Here is an 18749-nt window from a genome sequence, read left to right on the forward strand (position 1 = left end):
AACTCAGTATCTTCCAACGTTGCAGCTTTTTTTAAATGCAAAACTCCCTCTTTTGTTTCTCACCATGAACTGCAGATTTGAGTTTTAACTAAAACAAGTTTGAAAACACATACCGTTTGTAGTTGCAGTGGTTTCATCCATGTTAATTTTTATTTTTCATCAAACCGGAGCTGCAGCATTTTCTTGAGCAGCTTTATGGACGCAAACAGATCCATTTCTACACGCACCCTTCCAGAAATAGCGGAGAGACAGACTTTGTCTGACTGGTTTAATCTCCCTTTGAAGAGAAAACCATTGATACCGACTCTGCTCTGATGCTGACAAATTCCACATTTCAAGTCAAATAATCCCCACCAGTGTCTTTTTTCAGTTTAATTTCTTTTGAAGGACATTAGGCTCCAGGTGCATCTGAGAATTCCTTTCTTTGAACATATGTTTACCATAGTGCAAGATTACGTTCAGAGTCACCCACTGTAAATCATACGTTGGTCCTGACTAATAATCAAGTTTTTTACCTTTCAGCTCATTACCTGTTTTAGACAAACTAAACACAAAAAACATTCAAGGAAAAACTCAGTTTTTAATTGAAATTTTTTTTTCTTATATTTCTGCCAAAAGGCAGACTTATGATTCAAAGCTTTATTTGCTGAGGACGTGATGTTGCAGTCTGATGGAATAGGGCTGCCACCCTGTGGTGGTTTCCATCACATTTATTTCAGACATAACTTTTGTTCCACTATTATCACTTTCATTTTGTGAACTTAGATGCTAAACGTTTAGGCGTCTGTTTTGTTTTTTCGTCTACAGTTCCAGCTCCAGATGTTTGACATCGTCTGCAGCACGTCGTGGGCCAACAGAGACAAATGCTGTGAGCTTCCTGGTCTGGTGAGTACATTTCTGTCCAAGCCACTCATCACTGTACACCACTGTACTCTGACAATGGACAAAGTTAAGCAGAGTACATTCATTTACACAGTTGCACTGATCTGTGTGCATTAGCTTTACCAAAGCTTTATTTTATGCTGTTTGTCCTTTTCATAAACCTGGCAGTGCTAGATGTTATCAATCCACAGAAGAATGTGACCTTTAAAGTTAAATTAAAGTTAAATTCTCCCATATTGCAGCATATACATATTTTTGCATAATTGCTTAAATATGCCCTTTTCCTTACATTGGCTACCTCAGAAAATGATTGATCTTTGATAATCTAACCTGAAATACACCCAAAATGCATTTACTGCAATAATAAGCAGTGACATTAATGTACGAAACACATTTCACATTTCATGCACTTTCATCACCACATGTTTTGTTTTTCTTTTTGCTTGGTGTCACTCTCCTCATGCTGTGCTCCACTAGAGGAAGGAGGTAGACTGCCCAGCCCTGCCCAAAGCCTGCACCTGCACCCAGGACAGCAAAGGCCCCCCTGGCCCAGCTGGACCACCAGTGAGGCGCACACAATTACACACACACACACACACACACACACACACACACACACACACACTCTTATCATTCGATGAAAAATTATCCTTGACTGATTTGCTCCTACATTCACGCTTCATTTACGAACAGGCAGTTCAACAGTTATCGTCTCCACGTACCCGAACAAGCAGCATTAATGCAGCAAGTCACACTGATCACATCCACATCTTATTTTACAGTCTGTGCACTTTGAATTACTGTAAGTCATTTCAGCTCAGTTTGGTTTTTGGTTTTTGCAGCTTCAAACTCATGTTTGTTGATTTTCAGCATTTTGGGTTGTGAAATCAGCTGTCAATCTCTCCACACACACACACACACACACTGTGTAACCTCTAACCAACCCTTGCTTTTTTTTATTTTATTTTTTTCTAACAGGGAAACCCAGGAATAAGAGGAGCCCGAGGCGATCGTGGAGAGCCAGGCCCAGTGGTGAGTTGTGCTGGTTTATATAAATGATGTTTTGAAACTTAACTATTTTCTGAGAATCTCAGGTATAAAACACAATGTGAACTATATCTCTGTGCTGTCTGGATGCTTTCAATCACATGTCTTTGTGGGGCCACTTTTCTGAGAGGTTAACAACTTTTGCTGTTGTACTCATTCACATGTTTAAAAGATACTTCTGTTTTATTACAAGTACCACTGTAATCCTACAGCACTCGCACACGTTTCAGCCCAGCTTTACCCACCCACACACTTACTGCCACTCAGTATACTCACATACATTCAAAAGCAAAATCTAAAGTAAAACTTGAGTTTAGATCATGTATTTGCAGTCTGTGTTAGAATGTAACTGAGACATTTACCATGAAGAACCACAATATTCAGAGATAAAGTGCGATAAACTGGGTGTTTATTTATAATGTACAGATCAGAAAACACAGCGTAGTATGTACATTTAATAAAAGTTTACATGGCAGCACAGGCATTTGGTCAACTTCCGTCCGCAGTATTTTATATTTTTTTTATTCATCTTTAAAAGCATTTCATTAACTAAAACATTAAAAAAAACGAATCACCAAAACACGCGGGATAATGTCCCACAAGACACATTTCTGAAAACACAAAAACACACTGCACCCAAAAAAAAAGATCCCAATCATTTGGTTCAGTTCACCAAACATGATGGTTATCTTACACTGCTGGTACATTTCCGATGCCATGAATAAAACGCTGCAAAGATTGCACTACATTCCAGAAAGACACACAGAAAAGTGACAATACTGCTGTTTGATGTACAGTTAAAAACTGTATTTGTAAAGACTGATGTTGAAATGAGCAATGGGTCCAACTAGACATTTGTGTCCTAAAGTAAACTTTTGCTCGATAAGTTTTAAAAGGATGATGCATGAGTGGTTTATGGGTTTATCAGTGTTTGTGTGGCATGTTACTATTTTGGTCGAGCAGCTTTTAGCGAAGCCCGCACTTTGCAGAGTGCAGGTTAAATGTGGAGCTATGCAGTTATTAATGTCCAGGTATTTAGCTGTAGTTAAATGCTTGTATGTTGCAACAATTGAGTGGTGGACATTTCTCAACCTCTGAGGGTGACGTCCTCTTTAACTCCCACAACGAGCCCTCATGCCGAGCTGCACGGGGGCGAAAGTAACATGGTTTTGTTTGCAACCCATTTACTCTGATCATTTCTTAGCCACATAGCTCGAGCTTTGTGTTGCTAATAAATGTGCGTTCTGGTTTATAATATCAGACATGAGCTGCAGCAGATAAACATTACTGCACAGCAGTAGTAGGCTGGTTGAGGTTCTACAGTATGATGTGGTCCTGTCAGGGAGGCGTCGGATCGATCCCACATGACAACGAGCCCAAACATGCAACCATGAACTCATGAAAACCAGGACTCCCGCCCCCCCATAGGACCTTGGTCTCATCACAGAGCCGGACTTGGATTGCATGTTGTTTAAGATTTATTTAATCATTGACATCAGGGTCATGTTTGCATGACAGACCTGAGAACCAATTTCTAAAATACAGTTTATTCAAACAAATTATGTGCAGAACTATACACCTCATTCACCCAACCAATCATCAAATAAATTACCAATTTGCCTCAGTGGGCTTTACAATCTCTTCAAGACCCTTTGTTCTTGACCAGTGAATTGGACAAGGCCTGTCAAAAAAAAAAAAAAAAAAAAAGTATTTGAAAGGGAAAAAAATGAAAGGAAGCTTAAGACGAGCAACAGAGGAAAAATCTCTCTTGCAGGATGAACAGACAGGAAATAGCTGTTGTGTGTTCGGAGCCAGAGACAGAAGACAGTAAACTGTTAAGACAGCCTAAAGAACTTACCTGCCAGTTTTTCTTAAGGGCAGAAGAATGAACAGATTAAGAACTTATTGTCAAAGTCTTTTTTTACCTTTTTTTACCTCTTGGTTTTTCATGAAGTGACATTGTTAGAGTTCATTATTTCTGAAAACGTCCCCACTAATTATTTTTCGGATGCTTTCCTAAAACCTTTGCAAAGGTAGCGTGAAGCAAACCTTCGTGTGCTGTTCACTGGCCACATCAAAGCTAGAACCGAACATAGAACATGTACAGCCTTGACATTCGGCGCCTTCATCCACTACATCAGGCCAAGCAGATGATAGCAGTCAGCTGCAGTGGGGGAGAAACAAAGGGAAAATTGGAGGAAATTTGATCCACATCAAATTGACAAGACTAAAACAATGTGTTTAATTATTTCCCTTACGTCTTGGACCATATACTAAAATGCATTGCTTGAAATCCTCATGTATTCCCAGTAAGAAGCTGTATGTCTTATACAGGTTGTCATATGAGTTCTGAAGCTCATTCCTCTCCTTAGTCAGATTGATGTTTTTAGTTTGCGCCTCGTTCAGACTGGTATTGAGCTGATCCCGCTCTGTCACCACATTGTGGTATTCCATTGTGGCTAAAATATCTGGTGACAGCAAAAACAAAACAACAGCAGGAAAATCAAATGGCCACCTCGAAATAATTGGGCTCCTTGTCAAAATAGTTTATTAGTTTAGGAGAATTCCACTGTCACTGCAATATATTTAATCATTTGTGATTGAGTTGATTCATTTAGTTTTAGAATGCTGTGAAAAATCCCACATCAAAGCAAAATTTGATTAGTGCTTTTTCTTCTGTCACTTAAACACCAGCATTTCTGTGGAGTTAGGACAGTTTTTCCACCGCTTTAATGGCTTTTCATGGGATTTCATAATACATATCACAATATTATCACTGCAGAGGGCCTGGACTATGCTGGATCGAATCCCACCCCACTGGGTGTGGCCCCGCCCAGCCACCAAGCGCCACCTCTGTGCCGGTCCCAAGGCCGATAAGATGAAAGATCATGGCAACTCCACGACAGAACACGCTCCGCTGTGGCCACAAGCTAAATATAATATCCTACCCTTTTTAATATTATATTTACTTAATAGCAGCTCTCAATCTTGTGTTTTATTTTTGGTTGTATTTACATTACGCCTTAAAAGAAATGTATAACTCTTAACTCTTAACTCTCCACTGCTGCCTCCTGACTTCATTCCTCCTGTCTCCTCGCACATTGAAACACTAAACAGCCCAATTAAAAAATCCGACAATGCATGAATCATTTCTCAAATGAGCACAGTGCTTATTACAGTGGTTGCATTTTAAAAAGCTAACTGAAAACAAGTTTAAAAGTTACTTGGTCATGTTCTCAATGAATCATATTGTCCTCAATCACAATTCTGATGCTAAAAAAACAACAACATTGAAACGTCTCTACTCATGTTCGGGTAGTTGTCAGCCTGTTTGAGCTGGTTTGTCTGTACCGTAGTCCTCCACTCCTGACTGAAAGCTATTAAAACCAAGTCAGCCAGACAACAAATGTACAAATTGTGGCAGCTCATCCACAGGGAAACCACCCAAGCAGGGGAACATGGAAACTCCACACAGAAATGCCCCCATCGGCTGGTTACCCCATTTACCCCTGTGCTGCCCACTTCTGACACGGGAGCTACCACCTGCACATGTGAGCTAAACAACTAATGATATCAACCTTTTTGCCTCTGCCATACAAACAAATGTGGAATCCAGCTTTTTAAAAAAAATATATGCATATATTGAGTTGTTTTGTTGGTTTCTTTGGCCAAAGAAAACACTGCTTATTCTAAGCTTAGTGCATATTTTCTTGTTGTTATTTGGTCATAGATGTGACTGTGTCTGTGAGATTTCTAAGATCACATCTCTAGCACAAAACAGAGTCTGATATCTAATGATAGAAAACAAAGTGAATGCTCACACCGTATGTAGATCCCAGCCAGAATCAGAAGATAGAACGTTGCCACAATTCCTACATTAGCAGCATGTTTGCAGTAGCTTCTTTTGGCAGCCAGACGAATATTGTGAGTGGCTGGTCCTACAGAGACAACGTACAGGAAATAATCTTCTTTCATTTCAGTATAGAGCTTTGGTCTGTGAAACACTGGGTGCACTGTGGAGACCAGTCCATAAACACATTGTGTGTTGTGGATATTGTATTAATTTATATAAAAGTTAAATTGAAAAATGAGTATCAATTGTTTCAAATGCACTTACTGACTCCGTGGAACCAAAGATCGATATGACTGTGATGCCGAGTGTCTTCATTTTCACATATATCCACCTGACTCTCTTCTTTGTCTTCTTTCTTTTTTACATTCCTGCTGTACTTTACATCCAAACCCAAATCTGGTAGCTGTATGCTTGTAGACATCTCTTCACGGTTGTTTTGTGAGTCAGACAGTTTTTAAACAGGGAGCATCATGGGAAGTACTAGAAGACAAACCACAAGTACTGATACCGCAACAGATTTGTAACAGAGCGGAAGATAAAAGATGTAGAAACAAATCCCACAGGTTCTGCTGTATGTTGGGCCAAAATGTGTCTAACAGCATTGTCCATTTTATAAAACTAATTAGAAAAAAAAGTTGTTTTTTTTCCCTAAAGAAAGACATTGTCAATTTCCAATACTTTAGTCCTTTCAAAGAAATGTTTGCAGAGCTCAGAGCTCCACCAGTGAAGGTAATGCATGTACTTACGTTTACATTTAGTCATTTAGCATTTTATCCAAAGCGACTTACAAGTTAGTTCCACTACTGCAGAAGACCAACACTTTAAATTATGTGTAGTTTGAATAGAAGCTTAATAACAGTAGAATAACAGCTGAATCCAACTGAATTGTCTCTGAATGGGACATAATCTTGCAAATGTAGCAGTATTGTTTTTGCAACTGTTGGATGAACTTATTTATTACAAAATACAATTTTAAAATGGTACATTTTTTACATCACATCATTTCTGACAATGGGGTTTGTAGAAATAAAACAACTTTGTCACAGTATGAAGCAGATTATACAACAGCATATATCAGTATATGAGATTATGATGCTTTAGGGCAGGGGTCACCAACTTGGTGCCCGTGGGCACCAGGTTGCCCGCAAGGACCACATGAGTCGCCCGCGGGCCTGTTCTAAAAATAGCTCACCATAGCACCACTAACCAATGAGCTGCATCTAATTTTTTTGTTGCTATTCTTTTTTAAATCACATTTGAAAGTTATTGTCAGAAATCATTAACATGATCCGTGTCTTCACATAGATGAATATCATTAATTTAATTAATTATTAATAATGACATATAATTAACGTTAAATTGAGCGAATTTGTTATTTCAAAAGTGCGTATCCAAAAAACTTAGATGTTTAGTTTTGGTCAGATTCAACAATCAATAAAAATGGCAGCAGGGATGATCTCCAAAACCTCTACAGGAAGAGTAGCACATTGAAACTGGGGAAAATACAGGTAGGTGGGTGCTCGGTGTGTCATCTGGAAAGAGGAAAGCGGACAAGGAGACTTGGTGGTGGAACGAGGAAGTTCAGGAGTGTATACAGAGAAAGAGGTTAGCTAAGAAGAAGTGGGACACTGAGAGGACTGAAGAGAGTAGACAGGAGTACAGGGAGATACAGCGTAAGGTGAAGGTAGAGGTGGCAAAGGCCAAACAAAGAGCATATGAGGACTTGTATGTTAGGTTGGACACTAAAGAGGGAGAGGTGGACAAAGAGATAGAGATGGGAAGGATGTGCAGCAGGTTAGTGTGATTAAAGATAAGGATGGAACTGTATTGACTGGTGCCAGGAGTGTGATGGGAAGATGGAAGGAGAACTTTGAAGAGGTGATGAATGAGGAAAATGAAAGGGAACGAAGAGTAGAAGAGGTGACTGGTGTGGAGCAGGAAGTAGCAAAGATTAGTAAGAGTGAAGTGAGGAGGACGTTGAAGAGGATGAAGAGTGGAAAGGCAGTTGGTCCTGATTACAAACCTGTGGAGGTATGGAAGTGTCTAGGAGAGGTGGCAGTAGAGTTGTAATTGTGACAGAGGAGTTCAAGGTGGAGGTGGGTCTGCATCAAGGATCAGCTCTGAGCCCCTTCTTGTTTGCTCTGGTGATGGACAGGCTGACAGATGAGGTTAGACAGGAATCTCCATGGACTATGATGTTTGCAGATGACATTGTGATTTGTAGTGAGAGCAGGGAGCAGGTGGAGGAAAATCTAGAAAGATGGAGGTCTGCTCTGGAAAACAGAGGAAGGAAGATTAACCGGTTGTAATTTCTCAGTTTTGAAACAGTCAAAGTTAATAATTCCACTATGGGGTTATTATTAGTAAGTAAGTCAGTAAAATTTAGTTATTTAGCACCTTTCACAGATAAAATCACTATTGAAGTCAAAGTGTGAAGTTGAGTCGTACTGGAGTGTAATATACGAAGAGGTGGTTCTCATGTTTTAGCCTCTGTATTTAAGATGAATCCCTTTGAAAAACCTGTTTTTGAGAAGTTTCTAATTTTGTAGTGAAGACATCTGGAGAAGATAAGAAGTCGTCTAACGTCATTCTGAACATACAGTCTGTTTTCTTGAGAAAGATGTAAACACATGACATTTGGTATTTTTGAAATTTGAAACATAGATAACTGTAATCAGTGTACATCTGACAGATAAGTGTTGGGGAATAAAAACATCAGTGATTCTGCTGATGGAAATGTTCGGCCCTGTGGCATCTGCTCTGCAGCTCGGTGTTTTAAATACATTTTTATTTACCACGCTCGCTGTACAATTGTCATTTGTGAGACCCAACATCAGTGTGCTGCCATCTAAATGTCCCTGCTCCTGTCCCCTTCTCCTCTCATATATTTCACCGTAAAATCTGACTCAGTTTGAATTTTTTTTGTTAAGGGATGAAACAGAAAATATTTATATGAACAGTTTGTTGACCAGTCTTCACTCTCTGTTTGTGCAGACACAGTCTGCTGTAATACCTTATTCCCTGTGTGTCATTGACCTCGTTGATGTCGGCCAGTCTGGCGTCAGGTGTGGTCTTTCTACACAAAGGACCCCCCTGATGTCCATGCAGTTCCTACAGGCTGCACCCTGATCTTTGTCCTAATCGCGCTCAGTCCGTCTCCACATTTTGACTCTGTAAACCACCAGATCCTCCTGTGTGCACTCTCTGAATTTAAAGTTTATTGGACAGCTTTTCGCTGGTTTGGGTCCAACCAATGTTGGTGCCCGTGGGCACCAAGTTTCCCGCAAGGACCACATGAGTCGCCCGCGGGCCTGTAAAAATAGCTCCCCATAGCGCCACTTACCAATGAGCTGCATCTAATTTTAATGTTGCTGTGCTTTTTTTAAATCACATGTGATAGTTATTGTGAGAAATCATTAAGATGATCCGTGTCTTCACATAGATGAATATCATTAATTTAATTAATTATTAATAATAACATATAATTAAAGGTAAATTGAGCTAATTTGTTATTTCAAAAGTGGTATTAAACTGGTAGCCCTTCGCATTAATCGGTGCCCAAGAGGTAGATTGGTGACCCCTGCTTTAAGGTGTCTCGCATGCTTCCAGCTCTTGTTGCCCCTCGATAGGGTCTAGATAGAGTTGCTGTTAATCTAATACAAAAGTCAACGCCATTGATCACATACATCCTTGCGTAGTTTTTGTATGTCTGGGGGATTTGGAGGGAGGACTGGGGCCTAATCACACCGGACCCACAACAGCATTTCTTTCCTCACGTTTCACAACAAAAACAGAAGCAATAGCGACACTCGAAAAGGTTAAAATGAATAGCAGTTATGTAGCTGTGGGTAGTCGTGAGCAGGCCCACGAAGTTTTTCCACTAATAATGTTGTAATTTGAGGCTTTTACCAAGATCATGGGATGCTACTACACCAGCAATACACATCGTTGGTTTCTGAACCACATGCACGACAGACCCCCGAAGTTAACACAGGCTACGTGAGGACGCCATTTTGCATAGGTGTGCGCATAGTTAACAGTACATGTATCTGGACCTATAGGTGTCCCACAGGGCTCTGTCTCTTTTACTCAGCTTTTCAATTACTGTTATGCCATGAAGTTTCTTTCTGGCAGAACGACACTTTCTGGTAGAACGACACATCTTCTACTAAAAAGGAAACAAATCTCTCCACTCTATATATGTCTGTGTTGGCCTCCAGTGAATGTTTTTTGTTCACACCGTACCTTAAACGTTAGGACTAAATGAAAGAAAAAGTAAAACACGTTCACTTGCTAAAAACTGTTTGTGATGGCTTTTGGTATCATCAGTTTTCTGATAAGCCACATTACTAGAGCTGCACGTTAGTATCAGATCAGGTTCTGCTCTGTAATCAGATAAGAGCTGCAGTTATCATGTGAGAAAAAGCTGTAGGGCTGCACTTCAGGATGTTTTTTTTTTCTCAGTTACTCTATGGATTATTTTCCTATTAAGCTCTTTTTTAAATTTTTGAATTAACATATAATAAAATATAATAAAACAAAACAACACTTAATTTATTAAGATTAAACACTTAAATTTATCAATCATTTATATTTCAACATAATAATTGAGAGTATGTTGACTCGTTGTTTTTCTTCCTCATTGCTTCTGTTGTATCTCACATTCCCACTCAAGTCCTAGTACCTGAATGTCTGTAGCTACCTCTTCACTATTTGTGTCTCTGTGAGTCAGCCAGCTTTTACACAGGGAGCATCAGGGAAGTAGCAGCCAGACAAACCACAAGTACGTGCTGCATCCAGCACATTTATTACTGGGTGGTAGGAAACACAAACACTGTTTTTAAGTTGCACATCCAAACTTCTGCTGTTTGGATGTGATGTTTCAAAGTGGTGCTTCAAGCATCTACCTGATGTCTGTTCATAATCAGAGGAATCATCAGCATTTCACACATGTGACTCTGGATTAATGACATGAAAACAAACCGCACTTTATCCGCACAGTAATGTGTCGTCTACAAAACATCAAATACCTCTGTGTATATATCATAAGGACTGCAAGTTTCAAAGCACATCAAATTTCATATTTATATATTCCCCCACATTTTAGAAGACATCTTAAAGATTCTGTTTTTAAAAGCATGACCACAAAAATCCACCAAGTCAACTGTTTAGAAAAGACTATCCACAAAAAGAAAAGGTTCTTCTCAACTAGTCAGTCTGTCAGGTTTAGATACGTATCTTCATCAAAACATTGCTGAAGACAGAACTCTCCTCTAACTTCCTTTGCACTAAAAAAGAACATCAAAAAAACTTTTATACGTCCAATCTTGCACGTGCATCTCATCAGCGGAAACTTTGTACCTCAGTTGTAAGATGCTTTGGGTAAAAGTGTATTTCAATTGACTAAATGTATAAATGTATAAGACAGACAAACATTTTGTGTTAATGATGTTAATGATAATTAGCAAACAGTCGTCAAACAAGGTGGTTTTATTGAAGAGGTCACAAAGAGGACAAGAAGTCACAGGATGTGTCATGTCTAGAGGACTGCTTAGGATCACAGGAGGCACTTTGTTGTTACAAGGCCCAAAGCAATGTAGCAGATAGTGGGTCCTGGGGTCACAAGATCTACAAGAAGGTGCAATAAAAGGGTTTTATTGCTTCACAACTGACATTAACAGATAACCGAGAAACGAACAGGAATGATCACTGTCAACTGTGTGCACCTGGTTTCTTCATTCATGTTTTCTGAGTGTGGTTCCTTTCTTGGGTTTGAGTATAAATAGAGACTGGGTTTAAGAGACACAAGTCAGAAGAAGACCCCAACATCCATGTGTTCTTCTCCATGCTGACATGTATTAAACTGTGATGGTTCATCACGCTGAGTTCTGTCTACAATGAAACTATATGTGAAACTATATGTACTACCTGTGCAGCGATACAGTATGTAGGCTATTGATGTATCACTGGGGTTGTTTAACAATGAGTAAGGAAGCAGATGTGTTTCAAAAGACGGGCTGTGAATCAGTTTTTAAAAAAATAACTAAGTGCAGTTAATTGACCAGCCTAAATTCGAACCCATATACAGACTCTGATCTCATCTAGTTCAGATATCAGTTCAGAGGAAACATTGTATTTAGGGGGAAAAAAGAGTAAAAATGGTTGCTATTGTCTCCATTTGGCCACCGCCTAGAACCGCAAGTGTCCACAATAAATAAATACATAAGTTGACTTGGCTTCACTTTATCTACTTCCAGTATTTACTGTACTTCAAATTCTGACTCTTCTATATTTTTGCAGCGAAAACTCTAAAGCACAAATTTCAAGCATTATTGCTTTTACTATTTTTCCTGTTTAATTGGTTTTGTAATATGTAGCTGTCTCTGAGGAAGCCGGAAACTAATTTTGTTGTGGGTAACTGCAACGAGAGCAAAGGTCCCTGATCCTCGCTACATGTGCGTTAAACAGCTGTGTGGTAGCAGCAGCTGTGCTAAGCTGACCCGTTTGGTCACAGCACCCGTCCTTTGGCCGTGCAGCTGTTGTGGCAGTGCATGGCCAGTGGGGGGAATTGTCCCGCCTGTTTTGTTTCCATGTGTCTGGTTGTCTTTCTCCTGTGGGCAGTAATCTCTCACTTCACCATTACCACTCGTTTCCGGCTGCTTGCTTTTCAAAATGACTGAAGTATCTGGTGAGAACAGCACCAACAGGAAGGACAGAGAACTTAAGTAAAATCAGTCCAAAGGTTTGGATTAACTTGGCACATGACTTTAAATCCAGATCTAGTCGTCACAGAGTTTGGACAGGACAGCAACCCCCCAGGCGATCCAGTGTCAGTGCTGCAGTTCTGAAGGAGTTTCTTTGGACAGCTGGAAGATGCTATTGTGTGTGTGTGCTCGTACAGAGTCAACATACAGAAAGAGCAAAGATGTTTGGAGATGCTTTTCCTGCTTTAGCTCAGCTCCTCTGAACAAACAAGGACGAGCAGGAAGCAGCCGCACAACACGACTTTCACCCATAAAGACATGGTGTAAATGTGGATATCTGTGAGCCAGCAGCTCCTCGTGTGTGAAAACCAGCAGGCAAACTCATGTTCCACTATTCTTTGCCATGTTATAGACAAAGGATTTACTAGACAATTTAAAAAAAAAAAAAAAAAAAAGGAAACGAGTTGTAGCACAACACTAGAGCAGAAAACACACTGAAACCTTGAAACAGCAGCATGCAAACTCCAAGTGTCGTGAATTTACAGCTGTGCAGACTCGGAACCAGATTACAACATCAACAGTATAAAAAATTGTCCAATGAGCTCAGATGTGTATTGAGCTGTGGAATTTATCAGCTTATAAAAAATATAAAATTAAGTGTGACGGTGTAAAACATGTTTATCACAATTGTAAAGCCAATTTTCACTATTTAAACAAATTGTCCACCCACATGCACACTTGCTTTTTTCCCCCATTATTATCCAGAATGATTTTACGGTATTTTACCTCCATCCTGCGTAGGAACAACATGGTGATGTGTGAAATTGCCACCTCTCTCGTAGATGTCGACCAGCCTCTCCTCCCTCTCCCCTCTGACTGCTTTGCTGTATCTCACATCCCTTGTCCAGTTTGGCTCTTCGTAAATGTTTGAGGACCTTTAAAACTAAGTTGCAGTCACTAAAATAGTTTTTCTTGCCTCAGTCTTGGACGGATTTCTGGTGCTGCTGCGTGCAGCTTTCTCTGTCTGTCTTTATCTGTTTGTGCAGGCCACATTTCAACAAGAAGTATTAAGGAAGTAGAAGGAGGAAAACGCAACTCACCTCTTTCATCACTGTAGAGTAAAAACCTCTGAACTAACTGGGCATTTTAAATCTTTTACACACAACTACTACAAAAAAATATGGTTTAATTCCCGTTTTAAAATGTATTTCGGACATTTAAAGTTTGTATTTAAACATCAAACAGATGTTAAACACAAATGTTTTTCCTGATAAAGATGATATCGGATCTGTGGTTCATCAATCGCTAGGCCACGTCGACATGTTCACAGAATTCAGATTTTTCGTTGATAGGGACGTAAAAAGAGCCTCAGCTCTAATTGGATAAGTTGCACTACACCCCCTCAAACAGCATATAATGGTTCCAAACCTGAACGTACCAAAAGGTTTAGAGCAAATAGTGAAAGCAGAAGCGTGTGCAGCTAAAGAAACCACCAGGGCACCTGTGGGCACCACCATCTTCCTGTATTAACTATCAGAATTATAGCTCTACAAAGCAGAAGATACATTTAGACAAAAACTGTTTTACCAGGACAGTTGGTAACTCACTCTTTTGTTTCAGTAATCTCATGGCTATGACCTTATGACCCTTAACGTTTAATAATGCAACCAGATGTCAACAATAAAACTGCATAAAGGCTCAACCTTGAAATACTTGTGTCAATTGCAACTCAATTATTTCCGCATTGCTTCTCTATATTACTATTTAGTTTAATAATAACTTTAACTTTGCTTTGCATACAACACAATATCCTTCATCCTTTCCAAGGAGCTGTGACTCCCTCAATATGGGGTCTATGGAGAGGGTCTGTGACGGAGTCTGTCCCTGTGTTGATGGAGAGTAACTCAACGTAGAGCCAACACAGCCTGCTGTTTACTCTGATCTTATACTGACAGGAAGGAAACGTCTCCATACAGACACACAGACAGCATGACACACATTTATCAGACTCTGGATCAGTCCAACTGCTGAAGGAGCTGCATGGGCGAGGAGGCGGGGACAACGTGTTGTCTGTGCATGTACTCTTTCTGTAGCTAAAAAGCTAAACTTCCAAAAGGTTTTGGTTCTGAGGATTCGGGTGCATTACCTCCACTTGTTGTACTGGACTAGGGCTGAGCCCTTATTCTCATGTAGCCAAACAAAGGTGTAGTGAAAATCCAGAAATAGGTCATTATTTAACATTTATTGTTTGGATCTGAGAGCAGCTGAACGAGGAGCTTAAGTACAGTAGATGCTGAATTGCTGCTGGATTATGAAGTACTTCCACCTTGTCCTGTAAAACAGCGTGTGACATCTGCAGTACTACACCTTGACAAGTTCACACTATTCTGGAACTCTGATAAGTAAAAAAATTAGTTTGCCTTTTAATCCAGTTCTTCGCTGGACTAGAGCCTTATCAGACTTGGACTGTCCTGGTCCTTGGTGGGTTAAGGCTGAGCCTCACAGCCACCGGCGTCAACTGGCTCACTGCTTTCAGCGCGTTCATTAATCTCTCGGTGATCCCAGGAAGCCTTTCTGCAGCCTTGCGAGTTTAGCGGTGACATTGCTTCACAGCCCTGCGACATCCCACAGCTCGTCCCCAGCATCACACTGTTACAGCCACTGAACACACACCGTGTGTTGGAGAAGGGTTGACATGTCGATATGACTTTAATAGAGTTTAATTTTTTACGTCTGTGCTCAAAAAACCTCCATTTCAAACTGCTGCTGATGAAACAGTGGTTTTGGAGCCTGCTGAATACTTTTTACACTTTCTGTGTACAGTAATGTGAAGCAAGTACCAGCATCTTGTTCCTTATTGAAACAATATTTAAGGACACAGCCGGGTTTTCAGGAATTTGATGCTAACGACAGTGTCCTCACATGAGACGACTTTCTAAAGCATTTTCTAATACTCTTATTTATTTGACGTATATTACTGTATATTAATGCACCTTTGACCTCTCCTCAGGGTCCAGGTGGTCCAGTAGGTGAAACAGGTGTACAGGGGCCACAGGGGCCCCCGGGACAACAAGGGCCCAGTGGGCGCTCCATCATTGGACCTCCAGTAAGACAAATACTCCCACAGAGATTTCAATCATTGCCATGAAAATACACTAAGGTGGACGGGGCTGTGAGCTGTCCCCTGTCCATCTCTGTGGCTTATCTGTGGAAAACATTTATTTTTATTTGCAGGGTGCTCCAGGAGAGAGAGGACAGAAAGGTGAAGCTGGACAACAGGGAGCACAGGTAAAAACTGCAAACACAACATGAATCCATGTGTGGACATGTACAATTATTGTTTGTTTAACTTGTAATTTGGGTTGATAGTGAGGTTTCTGCAGGTTATAATTACCTTAATTTGAAATACTGCCAGGTCACGTCTACATACTGATACGTACTTATGCTCATAATTATTGATTGTCCTCATGCCAGGTCCATTTTAATAGTCCCCAAACATTCATATTCACTGGACATACTTTCCATTTGGCCAACTATATAACAAGGACTTTTCCCTTGTTTGTCCCAGTGTGTGTTCAGCTGTTTACTCCACTACTGAAAATGAATGGTACTAACATGACCTTTTAGTCAGATTTTGAATAATGTTGCCATTTGCAGTAGTTTGCTTTAGTTCAATTCTCTTTAAATTACCTGCAGCAATCTCCAAACCTCCAAAGTTAGTCACATATCACTTAGGTTTTTACATATTCTCATGTTAGAGTAACTGATGGTGCACTGAGAAACGTTTTCCCCCGTGTACGTCTGTTTTTCCATATACCTGAACCAGGGCAAGTACTACCTGCACATTAACAAGTACACATTTGAAGTGCGATTGGAATCTATGAAATGTTTCGGTGAAGATTGAGCCTCAGTGTGACTGTGTGATCTGCAGTGATCCCCACTCTCCTCTTGCTGTTTCAGGGGGTTCCTGGTAGAGCTGGAGCTCCGGGCAGAGAGGGACCTCCAGGACCCAGAGTGAGTCATAAGACAACTATAAATCCACTACTACAGATACTTCAATGCAATAAAGCCCATGGTGTATTTGTACTTCACTACCACTACTTTTACTACTAATGCTTCAACTAGTGTGTGTAAAACTACAGGAGACTTTCTCTTAAAAACTGCTTCTACTACTACTACTAATATTACTACCACTAAAATACCAATAACTACTTCATTAGTACTATCACCACCTCTATTACTAAGATGGTCACTACTAATGCTTCTTTTACCTCGGCTAATACTACTTACTACTGCAGTGTACAAGAATAAAAAATGCAAAACATTCATGCACACTGATAAAACAGAAATGACATACCCTCCTCCACAGGGACTGCTGGGCAAAGACGGTCCACCGGGCAGACAGGGTCCAACAGGAACTATTGTAAGTGATCATTTTAATGTTAGGTGTGTCTCCACTGGGAAGTGCCTGGTACTTTTCTTTCTCAGGAACTAAAGGCCAGGAAAAGTCCCTTCGAAGGAATTGTAATTCACATTTCTTTGGCAGGGCCAAGGTCTCAGGAAATAAAGAAACAAATAACTACTTGCTGACATATCAAATGCTCAGTGGTCAGTCATTATACAAACATCATCAGTCCATTGCTCCTGTCCCACCCTCATGGTGATGGCAAAAAAGCAGAACAAATCAACCCCCGTGTGCGGTGGGTTTTTAATGACAAGAGTAGTAGATCGTACCTGGAACTTCAGAAAGTACTACACTACACCCTGACCAGGGTGAGAGGTAGCTCTACGAGCCTGCGTATAAATTTAAACCTGTTATTTCTGGTGGAAAAACTGGTAGAGAAACGTCCTTAAAAAGGTTCCTGGTGACTGGGAAAAGTTACCGCAGTGGGAAGATTCCTTTAGTTTATCTGTAGTGTTTATGAAAATGGATTTCAGAACTGGACGGACCTGCAGCTGCTTCTGTTTCTCTTTTCAGACATCTTTTCAAGTATTCAAAGATAAATGTGAGCTAAAGGTGTTTCAGGTCCAAAAAGTACACGCAAAGAAATGATTCCTGACTGTCGTCTATCAGATGAGATTCAAAACGCTAATTGTATTTTCAGCTATAAAGTATAAACTATGATGACTTTTGCAAAACCTTTATTTAGCAGCTTCTTGTTTCTTCCTGTCAGCTGTCTGATAAATCCATCGCTGTGCGAAAAAGTGCAACCCACAGTGGATGTTGGACTGATAAGGAACGAACTAAAAGCCTGCTGTGGAAAAACAGCCTTTTTCCGCATTGATAAAGTGGCATTTTGGTTCGACTCAAACACTGCAATCAGATTACAGTCAACATTATAACAATATTTTACGTGAAAGGTTTGTGTGACTGAACTGAGACATATTCACAATGATTATGAACTGAGCACCTCTAGGAGACAACAAACTGTATCTGTTCCAGTTAATGTTAGTGCCGTCAACGTTGTGTTTCTTCAGGGTAGTCCAGGAGCTCCAGGGTCCCCAGGAAGCACAGGCCCTCAAGGAAAACAGGGAGAGCTGGGACCACCGGTAAGTCCGTCAGCCGTCGAAGCAGACACAGGAAACGATACAATAGAGCTGCCTCTCCTCATTAACCTTGCTGCTGTCCAGTCTGGGTTTACACCTGAGACAGGGTTGTTTTTCTGTCTGTTTCCCATCACATCTCATCTGACACAAGCTGCTGCACAGGCTCTGTAAATATCCAGGAGGAGACAGGAAGTCATGTCACTCAGGCTTAACAGAGTCTGTCAGACAATCACGGAGAGTAAATGAGTGTGTCTGTCGGTAGGATTAACAGCCTCCTGTCCAGTCTGAAACACACACGTACACACACACACAAATCTGGGGCAAAGAGCAGTGTATTTATGTCGACACCTGAGGAGAACAGTCTGCGAAAATTTCCTGTCGGAGCCTCAAACTGCTTCTCACTGCTGAACAAAGAGAGGACAAACTGGGGGGGTGTTCGTCCATTTAGCCCCATTATCCTGTGGTGAATAGTTTGAAGTATGTGGAATGTGTGTTTCCAAGTTTGTGCGTCAGTGCACTTAACTCCTTTATTAGAATTCTGAGGGATAGAATAGGCTGAAAATGAACATGAACATGCTGGCGCTGAGGTCAATTATAGTACTGGGGACTATTACAAACTCGATGCTGCTTATAACAGTCATCAGGTAAGTTATTCGCAGCTAAATTGAAAATAGCCATTTGTGAGTAATTGTGTCAGATTTTTTTTTAATTGAGTA

The 18749-nt window shown here is 40.4% G+C and overlaps 1 protein-coding gene across 1 annotated transcript in view; it reads left to right on the forward strand.

Annotated features, from left to right (window-relative positions):
- The window catches only part of LOC137129764 (collagen alpha-1(XIV) chain-like), a 131283-nt gene that overhangs the window by 100949 nt on the left and 11585 nt on the right, over window positions 1–18749 (forward strand). The window contains 8 exon segments of the mRNA XM_067509054.1: window positions 808–885; window positions 1360–1446; window positions 1861–1914; window positions 15497–15592; window positions 15721–15774; window positions 16447–16500; window positions 16856–16909; window positions 17965–18036. Of these exon segments, the coding sequence (XP_067365155.1) occupies window positions 808–885; window positions 1360–1446; window positions 1861–1914; window positions 15497–15592; window positions 15721–15774; window positions 16447–16500; window positions 16856–16909; window positions 17965–18036 (549 nt within the window).

This window comes from Channa argus, chromosome 1, assembly GCF_033026475.1.
Source record: "Channa argus isolate prfri chromosome 1, Channa argus male v1.0, whole genome shotgun sequence".
NCBI lineage: Eukaryota > Metazoa > Chordata > Actinopteri > Anabantiformes > Channidae > Channa > Channa argus.